General features: G+C 30.3%; 1 protein-coding gene across 1 annotated transcript in view; it reads right to left on the bottom strand.

Moving 5' to 3' along the window:
- Positions 1-15,328, bottom strand: part of Vps13D (vacuolar protein sorting 13D) — a 145,508-nt gene that overhangs the window by 8,277 nt on the left and 121,903 nt on the right. Inside the window, 18 exon segments of the mRNA XM_067288377.1 lie at positions 962-1,137; positions 1,211-1,347; positions 4,344-4,640; positions 4,741-4,881; positions 4,958-5,136; positions 5,204-5,507; positions 10,058-10,166; positions 10,245-10,401; positions 10,484-10,680; positions 11,084-11,259; positions 11,387-11,531; positions 11,608-11,736; positions 11,810-11,976; positions 12,051-12,230; positions 12,333-12,579; positions 12,640-12,847; positions 13,556-13,709; positions 13,794-13,928. Coding sequence (XP_067144478.1) covers positions 962-1,137; positions 1,211-1,347; positions 4,344-4,640; positions 4,741-4,881; positions 4,958-5,136; positions 5,204-5,507; positions 10,058-10,166; positions 10,245-10,401; positions 10,484-10,680; positions 11,084-11,259; positions 11,387-11,531; positions 11,608-11,736; positions 11,810-11,976; positions 12,051-12,230; positions 12,333-12,579; positions 12,640-12,847; positions 13,556-13,709; positions 13,794-13,928 — 3,238 coding nt within the window.

Below are 15,328 nucleotides of genomic sequence, written 5' to 3'. Positions count from 1 at the left end.
CTGAATCTGTTCTTAAAACAATGTAAATTTTTGTAATTTTACCATTTTTAATTTAAAAACTTAGTTGGATTGTAACATTTTTGAAACTATCGCACTTATTCAATAATAAGCAAGCTCTATGAATAAGCATTTTATCAAAATTATTTATTTAAGGTATTTAGGAAAACCCTCTATAGGAAATTTAAAGTCATTAAATGGAAATTCGTAGATAGCTAATTGGTTAAGAGGTATTGATGTCATCACCGAGTTCATGTAGGAAAATTATTTGTTGAGCTCCAAAACATGTCAAAATTGTTGTGTTTTTTTAATTATAAAATAAGAAATGGCATAAAATGAATTTTACTTTCCCAGCTGTAATGTGTACGTAACAAGGAAAAGTATTGGCGGGTCAAATTTGACACAATTCCGAGATTTTTGCAATTATGCACGTTTTGAAACCACCCGAATACAGAAAAGTCAAAAAAATTCTGTGTGTGTATGTTGGCATCTATTTTGCTTAATATTTATCCCATTCTGAGATATTAAGTAACAAAATTTGGCATGGTGGCTTGTATATAGGGACATAAGTGCTACTAAATTTTGGTGGTTAAAGGTCCTCGTGTATATCTCCACTAGGGTCAGACTTAATGACAATTTTACTTGTTATTAAAATTTATACTTTTTTTTTTATAAAACTCATCCTACCCTCAAAATTAAGTTTTTGCCATTTTATGTTAAATAAAAATATATAAAGTTTTCCATAACAATATCTCAATAAAATTTTGTCTGGCACCATTTGTTATAAGTTAACTTTTATAATTTTAATTACAATACATTTTCTAAATAAGATCTCGTAACAGCCGGGAAAGTTATGCAACTCGTTGCTGGATCTTTTTTGTAATGCGAGTGCAGAAAGTTTACGTCGAGACAATAAACAATAATTTATAACAGGGATTCCCGTGCAAATAAAAACAAAATCAACCTAATTCAATCATAGCATCTTCAAATCGAATCAGTTTCCATCCCATTTTCTTTTTTATATGTGATAACTCAGAAGGAAGGCTTCCAGATGTAAGAACGCTCAGTTTCACTTGGGGTAAACTTAATTTCAAAGTGTTAAAGTAATAACGGCGCGTACACGTCGACGACATTAATGCCCTGGGGGAAAATACGTACGTCAATCCAAATACAAAATCAGGGAAAATCACAAATGCTAAACTTGAAATTATACCTTTGAGGAAGAGTGTCGTTTTCATCCATTTTTTCTAATTCCGCATCTGACTGATTAAAACCGGCAAACATGAGAAGTTTAAATAGAAGTTTTTCTTCTGCTTGCACTGTTAAGTTTTTGACTGTGATAATTAGATGCTGAAATGTAAAAAATTTAAATGTTAATTTTATAATATGGATTATATGCTATGTTTTAATCATCAGTTTATAACTGTTATTCATAGCATACTAATTTTTACTATTACCACATTTCTTTAAAAACGACAATTCAAAAACAATTTACTAATGGAAAACATAAATATTTATTAAAATTTATTCCACAAACTTTTCTTTGTGTATTTGTTGGACAATTTAACACACTGTTTGAAACGATTTCTATTAATCTAATATACATTTATGAATCTTGTTTCCATGTGGTTCTGCAAGGTGGCAATCACAATCAAAATTATTTCCCATTTCCTCAATCACAGACATAATATAAATGATGGCAAGTAATTACTCAAGTTCTATTTAGAATTTTTCAAAACTATCTGTGATATCATAGTCAACAGTAGAACTATGGTTTGTCCGTAGATTATTGCTGCTGGTCACCGGGGTCAAGTTTAAGAATGAATTTATCAAACTTAACTTCTATTCTGTGCAGTTGAAATCTATACATCACCGTCGGCACTTAATACAAAATAAACTTTGATGTGATTTATAACTTATGTTGACATCTTTATGAAAAGAATTTTAATAATTAATCTTGCATCTTTATGAATTTATACTTTCACTTCTATTTTTGTATAATCAAATTAAAAATACAGGGTGATGGATACTGATACTAAAATTAAAATAAATTTATACTTTTGAAAAAAATGTAAAAAATCTTCTAGTCAATAAAACACAAATAAAAATATCTTTGGAAATAAAATTGTATTTCAAATACTAAATTTATCCATTTACTTCTATTTCATAAATAATTTAATGCTAGTTAATACTGAAAGAGTGATGGCCAAGCAAGTAGTGTGGCACCAACCACTCGGGACCCAAGATTGAATTTGAATGGGTAAAAAACCCCAGAAATTTTTCTGGAGATGGTTCATCTGGGTATGTCTGGTCCCATCCCTCAACCACCTTGATGCTCCTTTGTGGACCTACTCGAATCCAAAATGGGCTTGCTCTTAGTGACCACAGGGTAGTGCTATTTTTTTAAAAATTAATTACGTAAAACATGATTCAATTTATGTAAATATTAATAATTTTTATATGTTGGTAATGAAAATACATTGGTATTCTTACCTGAAAAATTTTTAGTAGTCTGTAAATAAATTTACCATTTCTTACAAAATTTTTGTTAATGGTAACAAACTATACTCATAGTAAAATATTAAATATTAAATAGGATACTAATCCATAGTCCATTTATCTTTATTACAGTAATTATTATTATTTAAAAATATTTATTTAACTGGTCAAAGAAAATATTCAGCAAGTCAACTGGCCGACTAAAACAAACTTGGAGAAAACACTGCACAGCTTACGATCTATGCATTGTTGTGAAATACCAGTAGTGCAGCTTACGTAAACCATACGATTATTCAAAGACTTATAATGATGTCATCTAAGCTTTCTATTTAATCTTTGATGTGTAGATCTAACAATTATTATTACATTTACATTGTTCAATGTCAACAAGCCTAATCTGGTGGCAACTAAGATATATCTTATCATCAAAATAATACAGTGCTATTGATAGTTAACAAAACTGTAAAGTTTTATGTTTGAATCTAAAAAAAAATTGTTTCCATATTTAAAATTTACTGTCAAATTGCTTATTTAATTACAGCTAGTAGGCTTTGTTCGAGAGCCTTAAACACGATATCTCCGTAGCCTCTTCACAACTGTTTCAAAAAGCAGTCAAATTTTTTAAATTTTTACTTTATTCTGTGTTTCTTATTTGTTCAGTTTTATGCAGAAAATTATTTGAATAAATCTTGTTTTAAACAAGTCCAAAAGATCTCTATTGAACAAAGTTAGGGTATATTTGGCAGATTTTCATATTTTTTGATATAATTAATTTCCACACTTTCAAGTATTTGCAAGGTTTGCTTGGATAAAGTTGAACTCTTGGGTCAAAACACACAATGCTGTTTGAGATAAAACTGCTTTTTCTTTGGACAATTCCCAAATGTTTCATTTTAATACTGACATATCTTTGCGATAGATCTAATTCTTTTGGCCAACTTGGCTTGGGTGTCGTCATAATTTTTTTGCAACTTTCTGAATATTGCTAAATGTTTTGAATTTAATTTGACTGCTCAGAATCAGTCCACAAGCAACTATCTTTCTGGACCAACATCATAATTTTTTTTAATCTTCTAGCACATCTGTAGACTGTTGATTCATTGATATGAAATCATTTTAATTTATTTGTAAGTGGACATATCAGAGCAATCCTATAAAAACTTGATTACAATTTTTCTAATGTTACTTTCATTAATTACAAGCATTATTTAATTAATGTAACTAGAACATCAATTATCTGTCTAATATAATGGTTATAAAATTTCCTAATGATTTTTTTAAGTCATTAATTTTGAATCCTTTTATTTCATTGGTTAGTCATTTTACTGTCAGTGTTTTGATCCCTATCAACACATTACTCATTTGTTTCCTTGATCATTTTTGTTTTAGCATATGTATGTACTGGTACATATTTTAGAGAAATTGCATGTACCGTATTTTACGGACTATAAGACGCTACGGACTATGAGATGCACCTTAATTTTTAAGCAATTTAAAAAAAAAAAAATACCTATAAGATGCTACGGACTATAAGACGCACCTGAATTTTGGAGGCAATTTTTCAAAGAAAAAAGTGCATCTTATAGTCCGTAAAATACGGTATATATTTTACTATTTCTCTTAGTTCTCACGTTGACTTCTTAAAGGCAGCTCTTGAAAATACTTCTAGTTAGTCACCCAATTTATAAGAATGATTAAGATTAAAGCAATAATGCAATAATGCAAGAATACATTAATTTGTTGGTAATTGAAGAGAATGGAATGTAAATAAACATTCTAATGAGAAAATGTGGGAGAATCATTTTTTGTATTAGAATAGATTAAAATGAATTGTTTGATGTACAAACCTTAAAAATTTCTGCATTGATATGTGTTGTGAAAACTTTGTTAGCCGTAAAATGAATGGCAGGCAAGTGCCGCTGCTGATCTTTCTTGCTCGGTGGCGTAACAAAAAGTAATGTGGGTTTTTCTGCGTCGCGCAGTTGATTGTCGACTTGGATACTTTGTATGCTTCCGTCAACAGAATGGCCGTCGTGAGTCCTGTTATATTCGACCATGATGTTTTGTAAACATATATAAATTAACTCTTCACTGAGATGATTGATTAATGAAATTCCAAAACCTCCTGACAAATGAGAGTATATCTGAAAAATAAATTAAGTAATTTATGTGCATTAAGTGTGGAAATTATTTTATTTGATTATTACAGAAGTGAATTATTTTAAAGTTACTAGTTTTACTTACATGAACAGCATAAGTTTCTTCAATTTTTGAAAAAGTTTGTTTGTGCAAACTGTTTTTAGCAACCGCCAATTTAGTTTTGAATTTTTTTTGTTCCTCGACAACAATCCAGTCAGTCGAAGAATTTGTCATGGATACCAACTGCTAAAAATTTTATATTAATAATTAATAAAGTATGAAGTTTTTATAAAGAATTATTTTTATAACTATACTCAACTACCTTTTGTCTGAAGTCATAAATCTGAAGAACTCTCGTTGGTCCATCAGGAATCACTTTAACAGCCAGCACTCCAGATCCACCTCTGAGTTTCTGTGGAACAATGGCCTGTTCGAGAGGAATGTCATTTGGCGTTGTCATATATACAACAGGTTGATTAGGTCCAAGTACTGCTTCTTGTCCTTTATGAATACCTCTTTAAGTTGAAATTTTTAAATAATGTTCTTGTTACAAACAAATATCAATTACCTGCTTTTAAACCAGAAAATCCATCTTTAGGTTGAACAAATAGATTTGGATGATCGCAGCAAAGTCTGCCATCTTCGGTAAAATGCCACGTCTGCGTTAAACTTCTTCGTTCGTCGGGTTTTCGTAACATTAGAGGGACGAATATACCCGGTAAAGGACTTAGTCCTGCTATATCCAAAACCAAAGTGCGTTCTAAATCCTTTTGGCTTACTTTTCTACGTGGATCTTGAGGTGGACTCGAGCCTTCGTGATGCAATAAACCAGTGCTTCCCATTCTCCAAAGTTGACTCCTCTTTCCCTGTTCCTTTATTACAAATTGAAATGATAATACTATGTTTACATATAACATAACATATACAGTGGAACCTCACTTAACGAGCATAATTCGTTCCAGAGTCTTACTTGTAATGCAAAACACCGGTTAAGCGAAACAATTTTTCCCATAGAAATTAATGTAAAATACGATAATGCATTCCACGCCGAAAAAATGCTCAAATGTTTTATGTATAACGTTTATTAAAAAAAAATTGTACAATATACACTGTTAAGGGCATGAATCATCATCATCTTTTCTTCTAGCATAGAATGAACCATCCTGGAATGAGAATTCAATTTGCAGAAACGAAAAAAGAAAAAAAATTACAGCTAATATATTTGATAAACACTCCAAATGATTTGCTAAATTCTTGGGTTATGTAAAGGCTATAATTAAATATTAGAAATTAATTAATTTGACTAGAGGTAGGCAATTTCATGACCTCGCACAATGAGTATTTTGTATAATGAGAAAAACAAATTGTAAAAATTTGCCTCGCATAACAAGTGATGAGGAGAGGGGAAGTCCCGAATTGTGCGCATGCAGCATGCTCTGTCAGTCTGTGTTTAGCACTCGTTCCGCTAGCATCTTAGTGCCGCTCGTGATCGCATATTTTTCGAAACTTGCGTTTGTACATAGTACTTATAAACATCAACAATCATAGCCCGTTATATAATAAACATGCCAAACAATATGCCAAATTCTTGGGCCAATTAAATTTAATGACAGATTCCAAATTAAAGTTTAAAAATGTCTGAATTAAAAATTAGCTATTTATAATTATTAAATTTAATACGAGATGGAAACATAACTGCCTACCTCTAGTCAAATTAATTAATTTCTAATATTTAATTATAGCCTTTACATAACCCAAGAATTTGGCATATCGTTTGGAGTGTTTATCAAACATATTAGCTGCAATTTTTTTCTTTTTTGTTTCTGCAAATCGAATTCTCATTCCAGGATGGTTCATTCCACGCTAGAAGAAAAGATGATGATGATTCATGTTTCTTAACAGTGTATATTGTACAATTTTTTTTTTAATAAACATTATACATAAAACATTTGAGCATTTTTTCGGCGTGGAATGCATTATCGTATTTTACATTAATTTCTATGGGAAAAATTGTTTCGCTTAACGAGTGTTTCGCATTACGAGTAAGACTCTGGAACGAATTATGCTCATTAAGCGAGGTTCCACTGTATATAAAATTAATAAGATCTAACAAAATTACTTAGTAATTAAATGTTACAGAAGACATTCTTCAGATTACAATAAAATAATAACATTGTCATTTGACTAACTTAAAATCAGCAAGAGAATTTTTGTTTACAAGACAATAAAACAATTAACAACTTATTGATAGTAGTAGTAGTGTTAGTAGTTAGCCATTGTGGTCACACTGACCATCTACACTGATTTAAAAATAACACCTTCCTCTCATATTTCACACAAAGCAAATGTTAATCCTGTTCATGGTCTCCCTGGATAGACTGACATGTCGGACAATCCATGAAAAAATGGTAATATGCTTCTTTTGAGTACTCGGGGCTCCCACCAACACATTTGCAGATCCCCTGGGGTCCAAGATGAGAAACACTAAGTTACCCATTAATCCTGGTACAAAAGCTTGTGGTCAGCACTTATCATAAGTCATCTGTGATGCAATTTAAGTTCTCAAACATTAATTAATGATGTAACATATGACAGCTTAGCATCATAAAAATCCTGCATTGCCCACAATGACAGAGGAAAAAGTGAGAACAGTGATCTGTTCCAAGACCTGCAGACCAGACATCACATTCATTGACAATCAAAACAAAACACATCCATCACAGACACAGCTGTACCAAGCACTCACAAAATATATTACACAGAAAAATTTGTTAAATACTCTAAAGTAGTCACCCACAAAATGAAGTGTTTGTGACAAATGGATAAGATATTTATTGTGCCTAAAGTCCTTTCTTACACAGGCATCCTGATATACTACACAAAAGTCTTGAACCATTAGGGCTTTACAACAGCATATACACTACACTACAGAAAGCTGCATACTAAACACATACTGTATTACATAGTTAGGAAATTCTTAGATACAGCTATAAACTCAAACAACATGTACACAAACATTTATTTTCTGTAGCTCTCTCTACTTTGGTCCGACATAGCATTTAGGCATTGGTATATAAGTCAAGTAGGATACACTGCACCAATGCAATTAATTAATTACACAGATAGAAAAATTATAAAAGGAACTGAATTGTTTCTTATTTTTCAAAATTTTTTTTTAAAGTAAACAAATAATTTTTGAATAAACTGTTATAATTGAAAACACATTTTGCTTACTTTTCCAGCAGAATTGTATACGTTACAAATGTTTTTGGCTTTTTTGAAAAGTCTGCTTCAGGCATCTTGTGTGAACTTCACTGTAGTTTTCAATCTTGAATTTTCAGAGGAGATTCTATTTTGAATTGTTTTGAAAACTCTTAAATGTGGGAATGTTTTTAAACAGGAGAGTACAGCACATGCTGACTTATATCCAAAAACTTAAAGGAAAAGCTTATGTTATTAGTTTAAATAAAGAATGTGAACCAGGCTAAAAAGGAGACAGCCAAACATTTGGGTCTCCGATTTGAATGAAACTTAGCAAACTCAAACCTACATCATGTAGTTCCTGTGCCTAGCATCTTATCCAATTGGCTATCAAAATTATATGAAAAAATGAAACTTCCAAAAGACTCGTTAGCTAAACACTCAATTTTCAGAGGCCCATTTTTTGGAAAACACTTGAGAAATAAGTCCTAATATTTGCACAAAGAGCTGTTTGTGTTTAGGGCTACATGCTTGCCAAGATGTTCAAAGACCTGAACACAGTGGCGTGGCGTAGCGTAGTGGGGGCGGCAGGGGCGGCCCGCCCCGGGCGGCACTTTTAGTGGGCGGCAAAATTTCACAATAAATAATATCATCTTGTAAAAATACCTAAATAAGGGGGCGGCGAAATTTTCCTCCGCCCCGGGCGGCTGACACCCACGCTACGCCACTGCCTGAACATCTTAGCAAAAAGACAGCCAAGAATATGTCTTAGCCGTCTTCTTGTAAGTTGTGTCTTCCTGTTGGGCATTGTTCTTGCTCTTTGTTTTTAGAGGGTTATCATATAAAGACTGCCAACTCATAGATAATGTAGCATAGTCCTTATGATTAATGCATTCATTCTTCATACTCATTTTAAAAATCTCCAAAAGCTCTAACATTCTCAGAGAGTGTGCTTCAAAAGCTGGTTTTATGAGAGTTGTGTTGTCAAACTCCACTGACTTATTTAAATTCCAAAAAACATTTGTAACGCATACAACAGTCCGCTGGGAAAGTAAGCAAGGTATGCTTTTATCATTATAGTTACATTTTTCTAGTTTGATTAAGTTGTTTTTGTTATAATGAAAATATTGGGTTTTTGTAAAATAATTTGACCAAGCATTTTTACAAATAACTTTTGGTTTACAAAATTTTTTAAGATATTGTCATGTGCAATGAAACTTCTCAAAAAGAAAATCTCATAGTTAGTGTATTTCAACTAAAAAACTATAAACCAATAAAAAGTTACAATTATTAAGCTACCTAAGATTATATAATACAGAAACCTGCAAAAGCCAGAACCTCGGTAAGGTAGAAATTTCAAATATTTTTCAGTAAAACAATTACATTAACCTAACAAATGGAAAGCTGGAATCTGTGAGAGACAGACAGAATGGAAGAAATTCACTATTGAAACCCAAACAAGGGTAACCATAGACATAAAAGCCAGAAATCATTTGTTCTGTATTTCCACAATTGTGCAGTGCTATCTATCAGGAAAAATTATTTTTCATTAGAGGGAGTTTCAAAGTACATTGAAAGGCTCGGCTTCCATTTTCGGCTTGTATTTTTGTGCTTACATATTTTTTATACAGAAATTGATAACATAAACCTCCACAAAACCGTGACTTGCAAAGTGAGATGATGATAAAGATGTAGATCAGCTAATAGAAGATCCCAAGTTTTTAGCTACGTAAAAGTTTTCAAAAAATTTTGAAAAGCTAAAAAAGACCAAGAACCTTTTCATAAGGTTACAGACATAATTTCATTAGAAAACCAAAGACAAGTAAAGTTTTTTAATGAAATTATTTTAATTAAAAAATAAACTATGCCTATTTATTTGTATGTAAAATCTTTACAATACGCAGCCATCTGTAACAAATTCAATTTGAATTAGATGAAAAAATAAGTTTTATTTTTACAATTTACTTATAAAAGAAAAAGAGATATTGCTAGGGCATTTTTTATAGGCAACAGAGAGCAATAGAAAAGTGGCAAGACCTGTTAAAGGTGAAAAACCTGCAAGACATGGTTTCATTGAGTTCTGGCTTTTACAAATTTCTACTGCATACTACGAAAACGCACATTAAATTTTTAACAGTCTAAAACAAAATAGAAAATTGATTGAATTCTCTTAAATCTACAACAAATGATTAATATTATATTTAAAGATGATTTAGTTTACTTTTCTGCTTAAGATCACTTTTGTTGTTCCTTCTGGCACATCCAACACTAAATCTTGACACATCATCTTCTTAAAACTTTTTGCTTGAAGTGGATCTTGCTTTTCTAAACTGTAATTTTAAAAACAAGAAATAAGCAATTAATTTGTCTGCAGTGTTGAAAATTTCAAAAACTTATGTATATTAAACCTTGAAAATGTGCCAGTAAATGACAAGTAAATAAAATTTCCATAAAATAATTTATCTCCTTCACCAAATACATTCATGTTGTAAGTAGCAGTTGCTCCACCAGGTGCACAACAAGTAATCATTGGAGGAAGAGTTGGTTCATCCCAAGCGTAAGGCACTTAAAATAAAAGTTTATAAATACAAATCAAATATATTTTTAAAAATACATATATACATACACAAAATACAAATCAACTTACCACATGAACCTGGTCTTACAGATGTTTTTAGTCTTTCATCTATAATATTTGTTTGATAATAAATTATAGGAACTTCTGAATGATTATCAATTCGCAGAGGTGATGGCATATTTTCTGCATCAGTGAAGACAATAATGTATTTAGCTCCTTGTAATATTATTTCTACTCTTAAGAAATGAGATTTCCCATGGTTATTCCTGTAAATTATTCTAATTAGATATTTGTACTAATAAGTATGTACTACATGCATTAATAATCAAAAGTTACTATAAAATCAGCCACTTATTTATTACAGAAATAAAATATATGATAGGTATCTCACATTTTTCACTAAAGAAAGAAATTAAAACTCAAAGTAAGCATATTTTGTCCCAAAAAAATCTAAACCCTTCCATAATATACCAGATATTCCATTTAAGTTAATGTTGATTAGTTAATTTGATCCTAAACATAGTTAATTTTAATCACATATATTCACCAGTTAATTCTGTTAATAAATAATAACAACAATTTACACTTTAGGTTTTTTATTAACTACATTTATAATTTAAAATTCAAAATCATTTACATTTAAATATGCAAAATAAATTTGTTACTTACCTCATATTAACATGAAAAGAATTAATTTTATCTATTGAAAATCCACCCGACCACATGCAGTCCGGTACGTTGGAAAGACGAACACAGAGTAAATTATCTAGATCGACACGGGGCCAATGAAATGGCATATGACAATTTGGAACTGCAGACATCACATATTGATGACTGAATTTTTTCTATAAAATATTAAAATTTGTAATTATATTAACTGAAATGCAAAATTCCAATTATATCAAAAATTTAGTGAAGAACATAAAAAAGAATAAAATTAAATAAATAATAATAATAGATATCAATCCTTACTAGATTTTCAACAGCAAATTTCTGAGAAAATTCCAATTTATAGCTACTTTTATTATCTAACTGATATCTTGGTGAAATTGTAACCATGTAAGTATCTCTGTAACGTCCTCTTCCCATTCTCACATCAATTCCAATTGTATAAACCCTGTTAATAATTAATTATTTTAATTTAAATGATTTAAATATAAATAAAAACAATCGTTTTCTTTTTAAATAGTTACCAATCTGGTCTGGAATCTCTAGGTGTTACATGTAAATGACGAACTCTAATTCCTTTTTGTAAATTAAAACTGTTACACCATTGAGTTAGGGAATTTGAATGAAGTGATCGTCCTATTCTTATACTGCACCTGTAACAAAGTAAGCAATTTTTGTTAGAATTTATAATAAAACTGACACTAAAGTTGTAACAGAAATATATACATGGCCGAGGCATCTTTATCTGCAAATGAGAACAGTAACGGCACTACACTTCTAGCCAATTCGTGTTCGTCCGATTGTCCGGCAGCTTCTACTTGGGTTCCTTCTTGACGAAAAACCAATGGTAGACCAGAATTATTTATTAACCAATATGGCGATGAAATGTTTATCTAATAAAATAAAAACAATATAAAATCTCCAATTTAAGAATTTTTGTTATACGTTAAATATAACAACATTTTACCTTCAAAGCACCACCATACAGAGGGATAACTCTTGCTTGTAGCATTAATAGTCGGTCTTGATTATCGTACATTAAAACGCGTGTTAAAAATTCACGAGAACAAGGCCTGACAATCAATTCATTACATTTTTGAAAATTTTCACAGGAAAATTCAAAAATCATTATTTCACTAACATCAACCTAAATTTGCAAGTAATTTGATTTAAAATACAAATTAATTTACTTAATAACTCCAATTAATTTTAATAATAATTTATAATGAGTGTTATATTTAGAACTTACATTGTGTAAAGACGTATTATGACCGGGCTTGATATATCCCGATATACAAGATTCGTTATCTTTCACAACAAAATGTAATTCATACGGAAGCAAATTAGTAATCTTTAGAGGAGGAAGTAAGAAAATTTTATGTCCTGGCTGATGAGATAATTGTCCCGAAGAGACAAATGACCTTTGGGAACTGTACGAAACGGTACTTTGTGGATTATCAGTCATGTAACGTTCTCGTTTTACACAAACACTGATCCTAATAACAAAGATAAATCATCATCATCATCATCAAATGAATAGATTAATTGAAGCATACCTATAATGTTTTTCATAAGAAACTGCAGATCTGCAAATATTCAATTCACCACCAACATCTCCTGGTTTCACAATATGTTGCCAAACAATTGGATTACAACTATATACCACTGGTTTATCTACCGGTTTCAACCATATTTGATTGTGTAAATATGGAAGCGGTACTGCTAATGTTGTATGAGACACAAGGTATAACGTTTGTTTTGGTACTAAAATAAAAGAAGAAATTATTTATATAATAATTATAATAATACTGACAAAAAAGCATTTTTAGAATTCTGTATTAGACAGTAAGTATAATTCTATTCCAGAAAATATGAAGTTTTAAATTTTTCGATAAATCGCATGTTTATTTATTTTAAATAATAATATATATTAATTTTCTTTACAGCATAATTATTTAAGACATAGTTAGTCCCTAACTTAAGTAAATCCAAATTACATAACTTTTAACTTGCATAAATTTTTGTAGACAATTGAAAAGATGCTTTTTGTACAATTATATATGAAAATGCAATTTATTTGGAACATAAAACTAAAATAATAAGATTGTATGAAAATGGGTCAAACACTAGTAATGTGTTTCCTTTTTTTTCATGTGCTATTCCAGTTCTTTCACAACTGTTTCCAGACAGTTTTTTTTAATTATATATAATTAATTTTCTTTTTTCTACAGATAATACAGGGTTTTGTAATTTTGGCAGTAATATTTTATTAGTCATTGTCAAGCTATGTAAACTTCAATGTATGGAAGAAGTCCTGAAACGTGTATCAAGAAAGACTATTATAATTAAAATTTTTGTAATTACTTAGTTATAATTAAATATTTTAACAGTACATCTTATATTTTCTGTAAATATATGTTTTACATTACTATATATTTTTTACTTTATTTCAATTTTTAGACAGAAATTTACCTGAAAATTGCACATTAGCATTTTCCATCTTCAGTTCTATAGTATCGTCACACTTATTTGTTAACAATAAACCGGATCGTATAGTAATTAGTTTCCTAGCACTACCTTCGAGTGCAACGGCATAAACCAATCTTGTGGGTATCAGTTCTACGTACTATAAATGCAATATGTAATAATTAATTTAAATAATTTCTGACAGAATTTTAATTTTTGTTTGTTTTATTTTTTTTATACATACCGAACTGGATAATCTATTTATTTCTGGTTTAGCAAATCGATAAAATACACCAACTTGATCTACTGACACGGGTGCAAGCTGTTGCCAGCCATTTATTTTTATTATTAATTGATGTTTTCTAAGTCTATGTGAATCCTAGAAAAGATAATATTTGATTATTATAAAGAAATAAAAAAAATAAAATAAAATAAAATTTTATTAATTATTCCAATTACATTCCCCATTTTGTTTTCAAGATCATTTCTACTAAAATTCTAAGAAATGAAATAAAAATGTACTTAAAAATAAAGCTTAAGAATTGTGTTTTGTTAACTGTAAAAAATATTTTCATACTACTAAATACATTTTAATACTGTTATAGTGGGTGCAGTTGGAAACATGAAGAGTTTCCAGAATTTTGCTGAGGAGTGTATAGTTTATACTCTTTCAAATTATGATTAAAAACTTTTATACCAAATTTTTACTCTCATTTGGTTACACTAAAGATGACAACTAGTTACATTAGTAATTAAACTTTTATATTCATTTTTATAACTTAAAAATAAATTAAAGATTGATTAAAAGCATAAAGATTAATTAAAACTTATTTTGTTTACATGTACTGTACACGTACTAGAAGAGTTGAGACCCAATTTCTTATCTGATAATGTTTTCACCACAGATGTTTTTTTCAGTAATGCAAGCTATTATATTACCTCATATCAGAGTATAAAACATACAGCTACAGGTATTATTCATTATAAGAACTTACACTTTTTGACAAAAAGTTATATCCCCAGATAGAACTGTCAAAATACTCCAAAAGTCAACATACAGCTATGTCTCAGAAAGTTGTAAATGATTGCAAATTGTGGTCCAATTATATGCCAGGTAATGCCATCATAGTGCCTTAAAATTGTTACACCAGTATCCTATAAAAAAGGCATGCAGAGGCTCACTGTGTTCTGAATTTTTATAGTAGCTGTTGCTTGTACGTCTTCAAACATCAGACATGCTTGTATGACATAGTCACAAACATTATGCATAGCTAAAAGAGTTTGACAAAAGCCACATCATCTAACTGAGAGAAGCAGTATGGCTGTTTCAACAAATTGCCTACCACATGGGCCATTCTAACCTGACTGAGATGTCGTTATGAACAATGGATATGTCAAGACACACACAGTGGGTAGTGACACAAAAGATATTGATGACACAGTAATACATTCAAGAAATCCTGCAATCTCAAGTATTTCCTTTCATGAAAGGGCTGCAAACAGCCATTTTCCAGCAAGATGCTTGGACACACACAGCTAGGGTTTCTCAGAAATGTCTAGTCACATTGCACATTTCCTTATGAATACCCAAGACAAACCACTAGGAGAGATGATTGTCTGATCATGATACAAACATGAACAGCTGCAATACATTTTTATCTATCATTCAAAGACAGGTTCAAGTAAAACGAATGAGAAACGTTTACTGGAACTGAAATGAAACGTACAACACCTTTAACATATCCAGTAGGAAGTCTTTAATAGCTTAAAAACGTTTTC

This window comes from Centruroides vittatus, unplaced genomic scaffold (assembly GCF_030686945.1).
Source record: "Centruroides vittatus isolate TY-2023 unplaced genomic scaffold, ASM3068694v2 scaffold_861, whole genome shotgun sequence".
NCBI classification, from domain to species: Eukaryota; Metazoa; Arthropoda; class Arachnida; order Scorpiones; family Buthidae; genus Centruroides; species Centruroides vittatus.
This window is presented reverse-complemented; position numbering and strand designations above follow the sequence as displayed.